Raw genomic sequence first — 18701 nt, 5'->3', positions numbered from 1 at the left:
ACGGGAGAGGTTGATACTGCATGTGAGGAAGCAACTTACTTGGGGGTTAGTTCATACTAACTGGCTCGTTAGAGCGATGATACTCATACTTCTAGAGACAGCCTTTCTAACCTATCTCTCTCTAGTTTCCTTAAGTAGGAATCTAGTTTCTTCCATCCTTCCTCATCCATATTCACACATTCATCACACGTGTTATTTCTCGTGCATTCATATCCCCTACACTTCTTGCATACCTTGTGAGGATCTAAAGACACTTTCGGTAACCTCACCAAACAACCCTCATTCATACATCTTCTAACTTCGCAGCTAGAATCAGACATTTTTGAGCAAAATCCAAAGCCAAAATCCAAAAAACGTTCCACAAAAGCGTATGCCAAACCACAGATCCAAATACGTCACCAAAAAGACAGTCCAGAAGATCAACGGCGATGAAAAACGAAATCCAAGTCAGGAGGTAACAACCACAATGTTATGGCTACCCTCGACAGAGCAAATCTGTTTTAGAAAATGGGATGGTTCCTAGTTCTGCCACCCAGCGGCAGTGGCGGTAGATCACCTGACCTACCTGTAGTGTGTGCCGCGAAATTCGAATTTCTGTCGGGGACGACGGAGTCTATAGCTAAGTATATATCTGCCAGGGAAGTTGAATGTATAAAAATGACAAATGTTTACAAAATCAATTTGTATTTTTCATAACTAACAAACCTGGTCTTAACATATGGAGAAAATGTCTCTAGTGCAGCTGGATCCAGTTAAAAATAGAACAAGGACTTTTAGCATGAGTGTACAGTATCAGCCAATAGAACAAGGACTTTTAGCATGAATATACAGTACCAGCCAATAGAACTAGGACTTTTAGCATGAGTGTACAGTATCAGCCAAGAGAACAAGGACTTTTAGCATGAGTGTACAGTATCAGCCAATAGAACAAGGACTTTTAGCATGAATGTACAGTATCAGCCAATAGAACAAGGACTTTTAGCATGAGTGTACAGTATCAGCCAATAGAACAAGGACTTTTGGCATGAGTGTACAGTATCAGCCAATGGGGAGAGAGAGTAGGCAGAGCCTTTGTGCAAGTAACAATATAAAACACAATCACCACACAAAAGATGAACAGCAGCGCACAATACTGTATGCTACCATTTTATATGTGATACATATTTAAACAAATCTCTTAAATTGAATGTTAGGTGCAAAGTACATGTTATGTTTAAAGTACACTGTAAATTTTGAAATAAAGCAAAAGGCTAAGTAAGGCAATGATTTCTCCACTGTATGAACACAATTAATATATCCTTCATCATCTGATTGCCATCACCAAGAATAACAATAAAGTACTTACTTCTTTTATTTGTTCTGCTGATAATGCTTCCGGCAAATCCTGCTTGTTAGCAAACACTAGAAGCGTGGCTCCTGCTAACCTCTGCAATAAATTTTTTTTATGAAAATAACAAACACATCCTTTCTTATAATATGAAATGAATATTAGTTAAAAATAGAACATGCCTTACCCTAATAGCAAAAATAACAAGGAAGACTTACCTAATTCATGAGGCTTACATAACAATGCTTACTTACCTCTTCTTCTAGTAATTTCTTCAGTTCCTGCTGACAATCCCTGAGGCGATCAGCATCTGCACTGTCAACAACCCATATGAGCCCATCTGTGCATTCAAAGTAGTTACGCCAATATGAACGTAAGGAATTTTGACCACCCACATCCCATATGTTTAATTTGTACCTGAAACAAAGTCAGTCCCATTACAACCATATCCACAAGAGCACTGTAGTATGTCTTTTCTTCTTTTTAATATATCTAATTAGTATCAAGTAAGCTTTTGGTCAAATTTATCATACCCAGAATTATTAATTACATAATATAAAATACTCTCATGCAAATACAGTTAACATATTTTAATGAAACTCCAGAATAAAAATTCATAGCTGCATAGGTATCAAAAAGAAGTTTTCACCCACTGGATACTGTCTGTAGTTTGTAAGCAAAGTGAAATCTGATACTTAGGGGTCAACTGACATGATGATGAATTTTAGCATTGAAAAAAAAAAAAAATCATGAAACATGATATTGTTAGTATACAATAAAGTTTTGTACATACTTACCTGGCAGATATATACTTAGCTTAGGACTCTGACGTCACGACAGAAAATTCAAAACTCGCGGCACACGCTACAGGTAGGTCAGGTGATCTACCTTACCCGCCGCTGGGAGGCGGGTGTAAGAACCAGTCCCCCTTTCCTGTCAGGTTATTTTCTTCCACCTGTCTCCTGAGGGGAGGCTGGGCGGGCCATCAATCGTATATATCTGCCAGGTAAGTATGTACAAAACTTTATTGTATACTAACAATATCATTTTTGTACATGAACTCCCTGCCAGATATATCTTAGCTGATTGGACACCCTTGGGGTGGAGGGAAAGAGACACATACTTACTTAGAAAGTGGGGACAACACATGTTAAAGGAATACATATACCTAAACCTCGGTTCTTACCTGATTTAGGCAGAAGACTTGATAGTTATCTGTCTATTAGTCTGCGTTGCCTAAAGAGTCTCAGCGAGGGCATGACCTATGGCTGAAGAACTCTTTGGGTCTACCAATGGGAACTGAGTCCACTTACTTGGCAGAATCCAAGCAGGATCTGGTCAATGGGGATCAACCGCTTACATGCCAGAGCCTATCACTACAATTGCAAGGAGCCTTAAGCACAACCGATCAACCTAACCAATTACTAACATTAGTATACGAAAGAAGGAGCTGCCTTCTGCAACCTCCTTCGTACAACCAACAAACTCAAACTTAAAACTAACAGGGAAAAAGGATTAAAAAGGATGTGTTTCAGCTCCCTGCCCCAGCACTGAATCCGCCGATACGATAAGGCCTAGCCCAAAACACTTATCATACGTAATCGATACGTCCCTTAGGTAGTGATTAGAGAAGACTGATTCACACCTCCAAAAAGTGGCCTTCATAAGGTTTTGTAATGACAAATTCTTCTTGAAAGCCAAAGACGTCGCGATGGCCCGTACTTCGTGCGCCTTGACTTTCGAGAAGGTTAAACTGTTGCTGATTGCAAGAAGAGTGTGCTTCTCTAATAATATTCCTGATAAAGAATGAGAGTGCATTTTTAGATAAGGGCCTACTGGGTCCCTTACAGAGCACCAGAGATTGCTCTCATTAGCGGCAAGTCTTTTCTTCCTCTGAAGATAATATTTCAGGCTTCTCACCGGGCAAAGAGATCTCTCCTCTTCTGTCCCGACTAAGGAGGATAAGCTTTTGATTTCGAAGCTCCTGGGCCACGGCGAAGAAGGGTTTTCATTCTTGGCTAGGAAAGCCGGAAGAAAAGAGCAAACCGCGGAGCCTCCTTGGAAACCTACCTCACCTTCTAGAGCCTGCAGCTCGCTGACCCTCTTTGCTGACGCTAACGCAACAGAGGAAAAGAGTCTTTCATCGAAAGGTCTCTGAACGAAGCAGCATGGGGAGTTCGAACCTTGAGGACCTCAGGAAGAGCAGCACGACATCAAGATTCCAGCTAGGCACTAAGGAGGAGGTTCTTTTAAACCGTTTCAAACGATCTGATTAAATCATGGTAGGTCCTTGTCCTCAGATATGTTTAATCCTCTATGACGAAAAACTGAGGAAAGCATGCTCCTGTACCCCTTGATGGTGGAGACAACCAACCCGCATTTTTTATTTTTTTCCCTCAGGAAGATAAGGAAATCTGCAATCTGCGTCACAGAGGTACTGGAGGAGGAAACTTTATGAGTCCTGCACCAGCGTCGAAAAACATCCCACTTCGACTGGTAGACTCTAGATGTGGAAGGTCTACGTGCATTGGCAATAGCCCTTGCAGACTTTGCCGAAAAGCCCTTAGCTCTGACGAGACTCTTGATAGTCTGAATCCAGTCAGACTGAGAGCGGGGAGGTTTTTGTGAAACCTGTCGAAGTGGGGCTGTTTGAGCAGATCGACTCTTAGAGGTAGGGATCTTGGGACATCCACCAGCCATTCCAGTACCTCTGTGAACCAGTCGTGGCGGGCCAGAACGGAGCTATCAAACGTCATCCTTGTTCCCTCTGACGCTGCGAATTTCCTTAACGTTTCCCCTATAATCTTGAAAGGCGGGAACGCGTACAGATCCAGATTCCTCCAATCCATGAGGAATGCATCTATTGCCACTGCTCTTGGGTCTGCAATAGGGGAGCAGTATAGATCTATCCGCGCATTCCTGGAGGTCGCAAATAGATCCAGATGGGGCCTGCCCCACGTCCTCCACAGCTCCTGGCATCCACGTCCGCGTGCAGAGTCCCTCTGAGGGAAGGACTTGATTCCTTCTGCTTAGCAGATCCGCTCTGACATTTCTTTCTCCCTGTACGAACCTGGTGAGAAGCCTTATGTTCCTTTCCTCTGACCACAAGAGGAGCGATCTCGCTGTCTCGTACAGGGAGAAAGAGTGAGTCCCCCCCTGTTTTCGAATGTAAGCCAGGGCTGTAGTGTTGTCGGAGTTGATCTGAACATATTTCCCTTTTACGAGGGGTTCGAAGGTCTTGAGAGCTAACCAAATCGCTGTTAGCTCCTTCTTGTTGATGTGCCAGGACACCTGATCCCCCATCCAGGTGCCTGACACTTCTCTCGACCCGAGAGTGGCTCCCCAACCTTTGTCCGAAGCGTCTGCATACAATACTAGGTTGGGGTTTCGAACTTGCAAGGAAAGGCCTTCCTTGAACAATAGAGGGTCTAGCCACCAACGTAGATCCTCCTTTATCTCTTGCGAAATCTTGAACGCAAAGTCCAGACCTTGATATTTCCGATCCCAGTTCCTCGTCAGGAAGAACTGTAGGGGTCTGAGGTGCAACCTTCCTAGAGAAACGAATTGCTCCAGAGAGGAGAGTGTCCCCAACAGACTCATCCACTCCCTCGCTGTGCATACATCTTTCTCTAGAAAGATTGCTACCTTCTCCAAACCTCGGGTTATCCTCTCTGGGGACGGTGAATACGCCCGAAAAACCAGAGAAGCCATCCGAATCCCCAGATAGATACGCTCTTGACTGGGGATTAGCTGTGACTTCTCGAAATTCACTAGCAAACCCAGAGAAGCTGCTAGATCCAACGTCACTCGTAAGTCCTCCAGACATTTCTCCTTGGATTTGGCCCTGATAAGCCAATCGTCCAAGTAGAGGGAAATCCTCACTCCCTCGAGATGAAGCCACTGGGCAACGTTCTTCATCAGTCCTGTGAATACTTGGGGGGCCGTGGAAAGGCCGAAGCATAGGGCCCTGAACTGAAAAACGTTCCCTCCCCACATGAATCTGAGATATTTGCGAGAAGAAGGATGGATCGGCACATGGAAGTAAGCGTCCTGAAGGTCCAGTGACCCACCATCCAGTCCCCGGGACGAAGAGCTGCTAAGACTGATGACGTCGTCTCCATAGCGAACTTCCTCTTCTTCACAAAGACATTCAGGGCGCTTACGTCCAGAACCGGTCTCCATCCTCCTGAGTTCTTGGGAACTAGGAACAAACGGTTGTAGAACCCCGCTGAAAGTGGGTCCTGAACCATCTCTATTGCCTCTTTCTCAAATCAACATCAGCTCTACCGCTAGAGCGAGGGCTTGATTCATCAGTGGGTCTTTGTATTTGGCCACCAGTGCCCTTGGAGTGGTGGTCAAGGGTGGTCTCGAAATAAAGGGAATGAGGTATCCCCTCTTGATGATCGCGAGGGACCAGTTGTCCGCCCCCTTTCGTGCCCAGACATCTGCAAAGTTCAGAAGTCTGGCACCCACAGTTGTCTGGAGGACACCCGAACTATTTCTTGGCCCTAATAGACCGGGTGAGAAGGTCCTTCCTCTTCTAGGTGGTCTCGAACCTCTGGAGGAAGAAGAGCGAGACGAAGGTCCTCCTCGAAAGGGTTCTTGCCTACTTTGAGCCTCTTTCTTCGTCTTCTGCTGAACGAAGGTTTCGGAATTCTAGCCGATCGAGCTAGCATATCCTGCGTCGCTTTTGCTGATAACGCGCTGGAGATATCGTTAATAGTCTTCTTGGGGAAGAGTTGCGGGGAAAGTTGCGAATACAGCAAGGAAGCTCTCTGTGCGTGCGAAACCGCCTTGGTAAGAAAAGAGCAGAAAAACGGCCCTCTTCTTTACCACTCCTGCACCAAAAAGAGAAGCAATTTCCCCGGAACCGTCTCTCACTGCCTTGTCCATGCAAGACAGAACTGCGTGGAGGTCTTCAGGCGAAAGAGTGTCTTGCTCTTGAGTCCTCTTGGCCAACACTCCCAGGGTCCAGTCAAGAAAGTTAAAAACTTCTAAGACTCGGAACATTCCCTTCAGAAGGTGATCCAACTCGCTCATACCCCACGTCGTCTTCGCAGAATTCAGCGCCGAGCGACGTGCGGAATCGACCAACGAAGAGAAGTCCGAGTCTGCAGAAGAGGGAAGAGTCAGACCCAAGGGCTCTCCTGACTCGTACCAGAACCCCATCTTACCCGTCAGCTTGGACGGGGGAAAAGAAAAAACTGTCTTGCCCTTCTCTTCTTTTGAAAGCAACCAGTCGTCAAAGTTCTTCATAGCCTTCTTCATAGACACTGTAGGCTTCATCTTAACGACCGAAGACTTCTTAGCCGTATTGGTCGTTGAAAATAAGGACGGAGGAGACGGAGGAGCAACGGCCGAAAGAGACTCCCCAAAATCTTGCAAGAGGAGGTTCTGTAAGTCTCTTATACGAAGAAACCGCAGCATCCTTGGGCAAATCTTCCTCCGAATCAGCAACAAATTCTTCCGAAGAATGACGTCTAGAAGCTCTACTGCCCGGAGGAGAGCTAATCCTTGGAGAGCGCCTACTGGAAGAAAAACCACCGGGAGAGCGCTTACACGGGGAGCGCCTACCAGGAGAGCGCCTACCGGGAGAGCGCTTACACGGGGAGCGCCTACCAGGAGAGCGCCTACCAGGAGAGCGCCTACTTAGAGAGCGCCTCCCAGGAGAGAGCCTACTAGGAGAGCGCCTAGTTGGAGAGCGCCTACTAGGAGAGCGCCTACTTTGAGAGCGCCTCCCAGGAGAGAGCCTACTTGGTGAGCGCCTGCTAGGAGAGCGCCTACTTGGGGAGCGCCTACTAGGAGAGCGCCTACAAGTGGAGGCCCGTCTGTCGGAAACCGATTCTAACTCAAACAAGAGCGTCTGGAAACGGGAGAGACGCCTATCAGGCTCTCTGCGCCTGCTAGGCTCTTGGCGTCTGCCATCCTCAATACGCCTGCCAGGCTCTTGACGCCCGCCACGGGGAGAGAAAACATCCCACAGATGAATCCCTGTCAGAAGCGTGGCGCTTACAAGGCTCTGAGCGCTTATCCAATCGGGAGTGCTCTAACGGAGGAGAAAACTTCCGTTGCCGCCTACCAGGTTCTTGGCGCCTACTAGGCTCTTGGCGCCTACTAGGCTCTTGCTGCCTACTAGGCTCCGAGCGTCCGTCAAAAGGAGAGAGGCCACCAGGCGAAGAACTCTTCCTTCGCTCCTGACGAAAACTAGGCTCTTGACGTCTGTCAAGCTCTTGACGCCTAACTGAAGAGGAGCGGAAATCCTGAGGAGAGAGCCTGCCTGGCTCCTTACACCTTACATGCTCACAACTCTTGCTGGGAAGAGAGGAGAGCCTACTCGGAGAAAGATCCCGAGCTCCAGCCTGCACTTCTGAACTCCTACTAACAGGCTCAAAAGCTCTTCTAGCCAAAGGAGATTTAGCCGAAGGAACGTTCTTAGACTTCTTCACCGGAAGTGAGGCGTCCTTCCGACGATGAGAAGTCCCGGGCAATAGACTCTGCTAAAGCCGCAATCTGCGCCTGCAGACCGCCAGGATACGCGCAGGAGATCTCTTAACTCCTCTACAGGGGACGAAGTCCGAGAGCGAACAGGAGAAGCGTAACAGGACGAAATCTTGGTTCTCTTGCGTTCCCACTTCAGGCTCTTCCGCGAAAGATTCGGGGCTGGAAGGAAGGGCGCAAGGATCCTTCCAGGGCCTCTTGAGAGGGCGAGACGACTCCGATGCGCTCCATCTACGCTGAGGAGAAGGCGACGAAGATGACGAGAAGCACTGGCGCAATAACTCCTTCTTGGTTCGTTCCAAGGCAGCCTGGGAACGAGCAACAGGAACTGCCGAGGGGACGCCTGACCGGTGGGGGTTCTCCTAACCTTCCTGCGGCTTTCGACTTTCCTCCTCCACTGGGTCTGGGAGTCTGGAAGAGGTCTAGGCCTGGAAGCGTTAGTGAGCCGGTCAGACGCACCCTCCCACTGCACTAGGGGCACTGCACTGATCACTTGCACTATCATCACTCTTACCTTGTCGAGAGCGAGCGAGGCTCTCCTTACTCCTGATCGAGGCCTCTCCCAGAAGCAACTCCGAAAACGAATCTTCGGGTTCAAAGCTGGGCGCAGGGGCTGAAACTGGAGAAGGAACTACTTCTACTACAGGATTCTCAGCGTCAACTTCACTCACCCTCGATCTAGAACTCTTTGAAGAAGCCTTGCGCACCCTATCTTTCTCTAACTTTCTCACATAAGAAGATAGAGCCTTCCAACCATCCTCATCCAAATTCTCACACTCTTTGCAAGGGTTAATAAAAGAGCATTCATTCCCTCTACACGACTCACATACCGAGTGAGGATCTAATGCAGCTTTAGGAAGCCTAACTTTACATTCCTTCTCTGAACAAACCCTAAATAAACTAGGTTTCTTAACTTCAGAATCCATCCATGATATAGATATGTAAGAGAAATCCAAAAGAAAAATCCAAAAAACAGTCCAAAAAGCGTATGCCAAGCCAACAACCAAGTGTACTTCACCAAAATCCAAATCGTCGGCAACGAGAACGAATTTCAACTATCGTAAGGACTGAACAACTGGTGTTTGTCCAGCCGGCGACAGAAAATAATCTGACAGGAAAGGGGGACTGGTTCTTACACCAAGCCTCCCCAGCGGCGGGTAAGGTAGATCACCTGACCTACCTGTAGCGTGTGCCGCGAGTTTTTGAAATTTCTGTCGTGACGTCAGAGTCCTAAGCTAAGTATATATCTGGCAGGGAAGTTCATGTACAAAAATAAAATTTTAGTTAAAATATGGAATACCAACAATAACACTATAACACAAAAATGAAGACTGGAAGTGGAAAAATTGGTAAATCAATATCCGAGTATTTTGTAACAGCCAGAGTAAGCGCTGTCTAATGGAGAAAAAGGGAAACATGAAGGAATACAATTAAAAATAATTACTGTTTGGGAGATATTTAATAACAAGTGAAAAATTGCTGACTATGATATTTAAAATAATTAAATGACCTATTGGCTAAAAAGGGGGAAAAGAGATAGTACTATACATCAACTGCATGTTCTTAGTATGAGTGCAGTTACAAAGATTTTTCATTTATGGATAGCAATGTACACAAATAATTGAATATAACCAGCACTACAGTGATATGCAAAATAAAATACGTACCCATACTTATCAACTTCATGCTCCACTGTCTTAATATTAAAACCATACGTCGGTGAAATAGTATTGATGTCTTCCCCACAAAAACGTTTCACTACAGTGGTCTTCCCAGCATTATCTAAACCTCTGATGGTTTTAGTTAAGAAAACAAATCTAAAATTGGAATGCAATAGTTTCATTCACTCTGGAGAATGGCCAGCTTCTAGGAGGAAATCAGTGCAGACTATTGATCAAGAGTAAGTCACACATCATGTCTTTGTAAAACTTCTTCCAGACTGCTATGACATACTCAGCTGTTACCTTAAGGAGAAGAGCATCCACTTTTGTTGCATGAGAATACATATTAATTCACAAACATAAAGGCTCAGGGCCCTGTTCATATTAATAGTAATTTTCTTGCCTAAACAGATAAAACTACATAAATTACTGGTTTTGTGTTGTTCCCCCACCTGAGAACACTGTTCCAACCAGGGTTCTCCCAGACTAAAGGATAGAGTGGTGGGGGTTAATTTCTAAATACTAAATAATTTCTAATAGTTTTAACCCGAGAAATGTGTCAATATCATTTTACAACAGTCCGGTGTTGCGGCTATCTTAACAAAAATGCTACTCTTCAGAATCTAATACATAATTCTACCAACTGTTTTGTAATTACTTCGTGCATGTGTTAACAAAATATTTTTTATTTCTTTTTGTTATTTTGTTATAAACCATCAAAGTTACTTTTATTGCGCGACATGGCATTTTGACCGATGAAGAAGTGGTGCGTAGTACCACGGGTATCTGGTCAGTCAGTTGTCATTCATGGGTGGGGGAGGGAGGTAGGTATCACTGGCTTTGTTGGGCCCATTAGAGGATAGCGTATTTTTACTCCTTAGTTACGTTGTGATGTTTTATCCTAATTTTGACAAGTAACCATTACAACTTATTGTACTGTATATTGGAGAGTGTAACAATAATGAAAATTACTTTATATTTTAAAATCCTGAGAATAGAATTTTTTTCTGTTCTTGAAAAATGAATGCTCATCCTAGTTGCTATAGCAGCATTTACTGTTTACAAATAGTTTATTTGACGTCCTTTAACAATAGGAATGTAACTTGCGGGAGCTGGAACCGGTCGTAAGCTTCGAACAAGGGAGTACGGTAGTTAACTGCTTGTCCGACAGTCAGCGCACTGCATGACTGGGAGAAGAACCACTTTGCTTTAGGCCCAGGAAAAACAGAGTGAGGGGTGGCATGAGGTGGGACTATGTGTAAAGGACCTCAGGTTTGTATAGTTAGGAAAAATGATATTGTTATGTTACAATAAAGTTTCATACATACTTACCTGGCAGATATATACATAGCTAAGACTCCGTCGTCCCCGACAGAAATTCAAATTTCGCGCCACTCGCTACAGGTAGGTCAGGTGATCTACCGGCCTGCCCTGGGTGGCAGGACTAGGAACCATCCCCGTTTTCTATCATATTTTCTCTCTTCCACCTGTCTCCTGCGGGGAGGCTGGGTGGGCCTTTAATTGTATATATCTGCCAGGTAAGTATGTATGAAACTTTATTGTAACATAACAATATCATTTTCATACAATCACTTACCTGTCAGATATATACATAGCTGATTGCACCCTTCGTGGAGGGTAAGAGACAGCTACTATATGGAATAGACAGGTAAACAACATATGTTGTAGGTATAAATAAAACCTTGGTTCCTACCTGATAGGTGGTAGACTTGGTGGTGTTTGCCCAGTAGTCTGCATCACCTCAAGAAACTTTAGCGAGATATGTGATCTATGGCCAAGAGTTCTTGTGGTTCTGCCGATGGGGTCTTACCCACTTACTCAGCAGAGCCTAAAAGGACTTTGTCAATGGGTGCTGATCCACTTATATGACAATACACCTTATGAAGGAGCACACAACCAATCCCGACCACCTGATCCTAACCATGTGTTAGAACTAAGGATTGTTACGAGTTATCCCCGAACTCGTCACAACAACCGTAACTCAAAAACCACTACGCACGCATACATAATTTTTTCAAAAAAAAAATTATACTCAACTAATTGGATATGACGAGAATTCTCTTATGAACAACATAGACGGCCGCCCGTGCGAGCCTGAATCCTCCATTGTTCGAAGAGATTCTCGACCATATCCAAACAGAAGAACAGTATATACATTTTAAGGATTGGTGTCGGCTCCCGTACCCAGAATCGTATCTGCCGATACGATAGGACCTAGAGAAAAGCACTTCTCATACGTCACACGCACGTCTTCAAGTAATGAGATGCAAATACCGAGTTGCATCTCCAATATGTCGTATCTAATATGTTTTTAAGCGACATATTCTTATAAAACGAGAGAGACGTCGCAACCGCTCGTACTTCATGAGCTTTTACCCTCAGAAGTTGTAATTGTTCGTCCGGACAGACCTTGTGAGCGTCCGTAATGACGTTTCTTACAAAGAACGCTAGAGCGTTCTTTGACATCAGTCTTGTGGGGTCTTTTACCGCGCACCAAAGACCTTGTCTAGAGCCTCCCAACTGACGCTTCCTCTGAAGATAGAACTTCAGAGCTCTAACAGGGCATAGAGACCTCTCTGCTTCTCTGCCTACTAGACTAGACATTCCTTTGATTTCGAATGACCTAGGCCAGGGATTCGTGGGATTCTCGTTTTTCGCTAAAAACAGAGTCTTAAACGAGCAAATCGCCGAGTCTCCCTTGAATCCTACTTTATCCTGCAGAGCTTGTAACTCACTAATTCGTTTTTTGGGGGGCCGTCGCTAACGATAAAAGAAATAGGCATTTTCTAGTTACGTCTCTAAATGAGGCCTGATGTGGAGGCTCAAATCTATCCGAAGACAGATATTTGAGGACTACGTCCAAGTTCCAGTTCGGAGGTACTGGTTCCTTAGACTTTAACGTCTCAAAAGACTTATGAGATCGTGGAGATCTTTGTTATTTGCCAGATCTAAACCTCTGTTCCTGAATACAGCCGAGAGCATACTCCTGTATCCCTTTATTGTGGATACGGCTAGATGCGATTTTACTCTCTAGGATAGCAAGAAATCAGCAATGTTTCCGCTATAGAGGTAGAGGAGGAGGACAACTTCTTGCTCTACACCACCTTCTAAAGACCTCCCACTTCGACTGGTATACTTTCGAAGTGGAGGTTCTGCGAGCTCTCGCGATCGCGCTTGCCACTCGCGAGAAAAGCCTCTCGCTCTGACAAGTCTTTCGATAGTCGAAAGGCAGTCAGAGCGAGAGCGGGAGGTTTTGATGGTACCTCTTGAAGTGTGGTTGTTTGAGAAGATCCGTCCTTCCTGGTAGGGATCTTGGAAAGTCTACGATCCACTCTACCACCTCCGTGAACCATTCCTGGGCCGGCCAAAAGGGGGCTATTAAAGTCATCCTCGTCTCTTTTGACGCCACAAACTTTTCAATACTAACCCCAGGATTTTGAATGGGGGGAAAGCGTACACGTCCACTCGAGACCAGTTTAGCAGGAAGGCGTCTACCATAATTGCTCTTGGGTCTTCCACGACCGAACAAAACACTGGGAGCCTTTTTTGAAATGTATGTTGCGAATAGATCCACATGAGGAGTTCCCCACAGAGACCAGAGATCGCGACATCTTCCTCGTGCAGAGTCCATTCTGTATGAAGGACCTGGTTCCTCCTGCTGAGCCTGTCCGCCCTCACATTTCTTACTCCCTGTACGAACCTTGTCAGCAGGGAGATGTTCCTGTGAGACGTCCACAGTAATAGGTCCCTCGTGAGTTCGTAAAGGAACGAGGAGTGTGTCCCTCCCTGTTTCCGAATGTAGGCAAGTGCGGTGGTGTTTGTCCACTGTTTACTTGTACTACCTTGTCTCTCACCAGAGGTTCTAGGCTCTTCAAAGCCAGGTGTACGGCGAAGAGCTCTTTGCAATTTATGTGCCAGGACAACCTGTGCTGGTTCCCAGGTGCCTGACACTTCCTCCGAGCCTAATGTCGCTCCCCAACCCGTCTCCGACGCGTCGGAGGAACACACTAGGTCTGGGTTCTGTGATCTTAGAGAGATCCCTTTGTTCTCTTCCAGAGGCAGCAACCACCACTGTAGGTGTGCCTTTTTTACTTCCACTGGAATGGGAAAAACGTCCGCACAGTTGTCCGTTTTTCCAGCTCCAAGACTTCTTGAGGAAGAATTGAAGTGGACGGATATGAAGTCTTCCGAGAGGGAAAATTGTTCCAGCGAGGAAAGCGTCCCCAGAAGGCTCAACCATTCCCTCGCTGACGTTTGCTGTTTCTCTAAGAAGAGAGAGATTATCCTCAAACCTTTTGCGGTTCTCTCTTGCGAAGGAAAAACTCGAAAACCCCGAGAATCCATCCGAATCCCCAGATAGACTAGGTCTTGTCTGGGGGTCATCTGAGACTTCTCGAGGTTCACAAGCAATCCCAACGCCTTGGTCAAATCCAGAGTTAACTTTAGGTCCTCCAAACACTGTCTCTCCGATCTGGCCCTGATGAGCCAGTCGTCTAGGTTACATCGAGACATTCACTCCTTTGAGATGAAGAAATCTCGCCACATTCCTCATCAGGCTTGTGAAGACCTGAGGAGCTGTGGACGGCCGAAACACAAGGCTCTGAACTGAAAGATCCTTCCCCCCGTCATGAACGGAGGTACTTCTCGATGAAGGGTGGATCGGGGACGTGAAAGTAGGCGTCTTGGAGATCTAGAGACACCATCCAATCTCCTTGTCGTAATGACGCTAGGAACTGAAGCAGAAGTCTCCATGGAGAACTTCTCCTTCTGAACATTTGTTCAGAGCGCTGACGTCTAGTACTGGTCTCCAGCCTCCCGAGGCTTTCGCCACTAGAAAAAGGCGATTGTAGAAAACCCCGGGGAGTTTTGATCCAGTACTAGTTCTACTGCACTCTTGTCCACATTTGTTCCACCATCGATCGAAGAGTATCCCTCAGCACAGGATCCTTGTACTTGGCTGATAGTTCCCTTGGTATTGACGTTAGGGGCGGAGTATTCAGGAAAGGGATACGATATCCCTTCCTTATGATCTTTAGTGAAGACGCGTCTGCGTCTATCAGTGTCCAGGCTTCCACGAATTCCAGGAGCCTGGCACCTACTGGTGTTTGGAGGAGAAATGTTTCATTTGCCCTTTTTAAAGGGACGAAGGCGGACCTACCTCTTCTCTCTGGAGCCTTCCTTCTTGCGGGAGGTCTGGAGATCGGACCACCTCGAAAGGGCTGCCTAGAAGTGCTAGGTTCTTTCTTGTCCGACACTAAAGCAGGTTTTCTTCTTCCTAGCTGACTGCGTCAGAAGATCCTGTGTCGCCTTCTCAGTTAAAGAGTGAGCTACGTCTTAACTAACTTAGAAGGAAACAAATAGTCCGAAAGAGGTGCATATAGCAGAGCTGCCCTCTGCGCTGCGAGACTGCCTTTGTTAAGAAGGCGCCATACACTGTCCTTTTCTTCAAAAGACCTGCTCCAAATAATGCAGAGACTTCCAAAGATCCATCCTGTACTGCTTTGTCGATGCACGCAAAATGCATAACAGGGCTTCAGGTTCGATTCCCTGCGAATCGTGAGCTTTCTTGGACATCACCCCAAGGGACCAATCTAAGAAGTTGAATACTTCCAATACATGGAAAAGTCCCTTGAGGAGATGATCCAGTTCCGAAATACTCCAAGTAATTGCGGGCAGAATTAAGACTAGGACGCCTTGAAGCGTCAACTAACGTCGAAAAGTCTGCCTCTGTAGTAGAAGGGAGAGCGATACCCATATCCGCCCCCGTCTTGTACCATATGCTCTTTTCCAGCTAACCTTGCTGGAGCATGCAAAATACTGTCCCTGGTTAAGTCTTTCTTCGACTTCATCCAGGCGTTCTAAGGCGTGTAAAGCCCGCTTCATCGAGATGGTGGGCTTCATCTTCAGAAAGACGAAGTCTTCTTCGCCTTCGCACTCGAAAAAAAAAGAGCGAGCGCGGAGAAGGAGGAGCAGCCGGAGTCAACTCGTCTCCGTATTCCTCCAGAAGCATGGTTGTCAACACCTTATAGTTGGACAAGCCCTCTCTTCCAAGATTCGTCATCCTCCGAGTTTCGTTCGAACTCGTGATAATCCTGAGTTCTGTTCTCCTTTCAGAACTTTCCTCTTCTGGGGGAGACAAACTCCTGATCGGAGAGGGGCTAAGGGAATGAAAGTCTTTCCTTTTTCCCGTTCTGATCGACTTGGAAGGCGTCACAACCTGCGGCTTCTCTCGCGCTTTAGAAGACGTCATGTATGACGCTTCCCGCTCTCCGAGCGTCATGTATGACGTCTCTTGTTGACGTTTAGATGACGCTTCGCGTCTGGAAGACGCTTCGCTTTCTAAGGGCTTCCTACTCGGCGTCACAATCTTGGACGGAGCGTCACGTCTAGATCCTCTTGATTTGACGCTTCACTTCTAAAAGACGTCTTCCGAGCAGGTGCGAGAGGACGAGACTTCTTAATAGGAAGCGTCACGTCCTTCCGACGGGGCGCTAAAACTCCCACAAGAGATGACAGTTGTTCTTGCACCGCCATAATGATCTTCCTTGACGCTTCTCCTACGTCTAGTGCCTGACGCCCTTCGTCATCACTCGGGGAAGAAGCATGATGTGGTACTTCCTCATAAGCGTCAGGTGACGTTGACGCCACCTTCGCCTTCTTAATAGCAGACTTGGGAGTCATCCGAGAAGCGCTCCGGGCTAGAATCAATGTCTTGCTTCATATGACGCTTCAGCGGTCTCGATAAGTTCGACTCCTTCCACCCTCGTTTTAGGTGAGGGAAGAGAGGGAGAGGACGAAAACCTCGCGAAGGACGCTTTTCCTGTAGCGCCCTTGAGCTGGCTGCCATGAAGCAAAGCTAGCTGAAGGGACGTCTGAACCGTTGGGGATTCCCCACGACCTCCTTAAGGCTTTCGACTTTCCTTCTCCTCTGGGCATGTGAGCTTGGAAGAGGTCTAGGCCTGGGAGCGCCGCAGGGACGATCAAACGCCCCCTCCACAACACTGATAGGGTTCACTTCACTAAAATTTTCACTATCACTAGCCTTACCTTTCGAGTCCGCCATCTTGGACTTCATGTCTCGAATCGTCGCTTTCAGATTGGCGATTTCCGATGCCGAATCCGAAAAGACACTCTGAGAATGAGATTTATAGGGAGAATCTACAGTAGTAGGGTTAGAATTATCCTTGAAAGGCTCAATAGGCCTTGAATTCACACCTTTCAGTCTTCTAACTCTATCCCTCTCTAACTTCTTCAAATAAGAAGTCAAAGTCTCCATTCTTCTGCATTCAAACTCTCGCATTCCTTACAAGTGTTAATACATGAATAGCAACACTGCACCCCCCTACATTTACGGCATACAGTGTGAGGATCAACCGAAGCTTTCGGTATCCTCACCCTGCAGCCTACAATTCACACACTTCTCAACACTCACATTAGAACAGACATCCTGAGAAAAATCCAAAAGAGTATTCCAAAAACAGTCCACAGTAGCGAATGCCAAAACACGATCCAAATACGTCACCAAAAGTCGAAAAACGTTGATCAAATGTGAAAAAAGAATCCAAGTCAGGAGGTAATAACAACAATGTTGATACCACCGGCGACAGAGAAAATATGATAGAAAACGGGGATGGTTCCTAGTCCTGCCACCCAGGGCTCAGGCCGGTAGATCACCTGACCTACCTGTAGCGAGTGGCGCGAAATTTGAATTTCTGTCGGGGACGACGGAGTCCTTAGCTAGTATATATCTGACAGGTAAGTTGATTGTATGAAAATACAATTTTCGACAAAATGTTATTGTTATAATACATTAAGTTTTGTTCATACTTACCTGGCAGATATATATATAGCTGGTATTCTCCCGAAGGCCGACAGAATTTTCAAAACTCGCGGCACACGCAGTGGGCGGCCAGGTGGTAGTACCCATTCCGCCGCTGGGAGGCGATATCAGGAACCATTCCCATTTTTCTATTCATATTTTATCAGTGCCACTGTCTCCTGAGGGGTGGTGGGTGGGCACTTAATTATATATATCTGCCAGGTAAGTATGAACAAACTTAATTGTATTATAACAATAACATTTTGTTCATGAAAACTTACTTGGCAGATATATATAGCTGAATCCCACCTTCGGATGGTGGGAAGAGACAGAATAGGATTTGTAGGAAACTTAAATTAAGTAAGATGATATACACCTTGGTTCCTCACCTGTTAGCAAAGTAGACTCTGTGATTACTGTCACTACAGCCTGCTTGTGCTTAATCAGAGTTGCCAGCCAGGTGGAGACCTGTAGTGCTGGTGCGCTCTGAATGCTCTGTCAACGGGGACGTGACCTCAATGTGACAAGAGCATAGAGCCATACAAATGAGGGCACGAAGCAACTGACCACCACCATGACCAACTAACAAAGACCCCCTGAACACTAAGCTAAAAGATGGGAGGTCTTCACCAAAGCCTCACCACAACCAAAAAACACAACAACTAAAACCTAACCTAACCTAACTAAGGGTATGGGAAGGAGAGAGCTACCTTCAGCCCCAAGACTGTGTCTGCAGAAACGTATGGCCCAAGAGAACAACAGTCCCTCGTATATCGTTCTCACATCTCTCAGTAGTGTGAGGCGAATACTGAATTGCTCCTCCAAAAGGTGGCGTCAAGGATGTCCCTTGATCGACATGTTCCTTTGGAAGGCAAGCGAGGTTGCAACAGCTCTGACCTCGTGAGCTTTCACTCGCAAGAGGCTCCAATCGATGTGTATGGAAGACGAATGAGCCTCTTTAATGACGTCCCTCAGAAAGAACGCCAAAGCGTTCTTGGATAACGGTATATCGGGTCGTTTAAACCGAAACACCAGAGATTATTCTGAGGGACCTCTTACTTCTTTAGTCTTGTGGACATAAAACTTTTAGAGCCCTGACAGGGCACAGGACTCTCTCCGGTTCTTGGCCCACAAGGCTTGTCAATACCCTTGATTTCAAAGCTCCTTGGCCAAGGGTTCGACGGGTTTTCATTCTTTGCTAGAAAGTGGGACTCAAAGAGCAGACAGCATTGTCCCCCTTGAAGAACCCACTCTCTTACAAATGGCCTGAATTTCGCTAACTCTCTTCGCCGTCGCCAGAGCAGTTAGGAAAAGAGCCTTCTTAGTCAAGTTCCTAAGAGACGCTTCATGTAAAGGTTCGAAAGGACTCGACATT

At 46.2% G+C, this 18701-nt stretch overlaps 1 protein-coding gene across 1 annotated transcript in view; it reads right to left on the bottom strand.

Moving 5' to 3' along the window:
- The window catches only part of LOC135218345 (ADP-ribosylation factor-like protein 2), a 173034-nt gene that overhangs the window by 14842 nt on the left and 139491 nt on the right, over nucleotides 1-18701 (bottom strand). The window contains exons 2-4 of the mRNA XM_064254572.1: nucleotides 9493-9615; nucleotides 1582-1744; nucleotides 1346-1426 (exon numbers count right to left, since the gene is read on the bottom strand). Coding sequence (XP_064110642.1) covers nucleotides 1346-1426; nucleotides 1582-1744; nucleotides 9493-9615 — 367 coding nt within the window. The remainder of the gene's footprint in view (nucleotides 1-1345; nucleotides 1427-1581; nucleotides 1745-9492; nucleotides 9616-18701) is intronic.

This window comes from Macrobrachium nipponense, chromosome 9 (assembly GCF_015104395.2).
Source record: "Macrobrachium nipponense isolate FS-2020 chromosome 9, ASM1510439v2, whole genome shotgun sequence".
Classification (NCBI taxonomy): Eukaryota; Metazoa; Arthropoda; class Malacostraca; order Decapoda; family Palaemonidae; genus Macrobrachium; species Macrobrachium nipponense.
The sequence above is the reverse complement of the archived record's forward strand: the minus strand, read 5'-3'. Positions and strand labels throughout refer to the sequence as shown.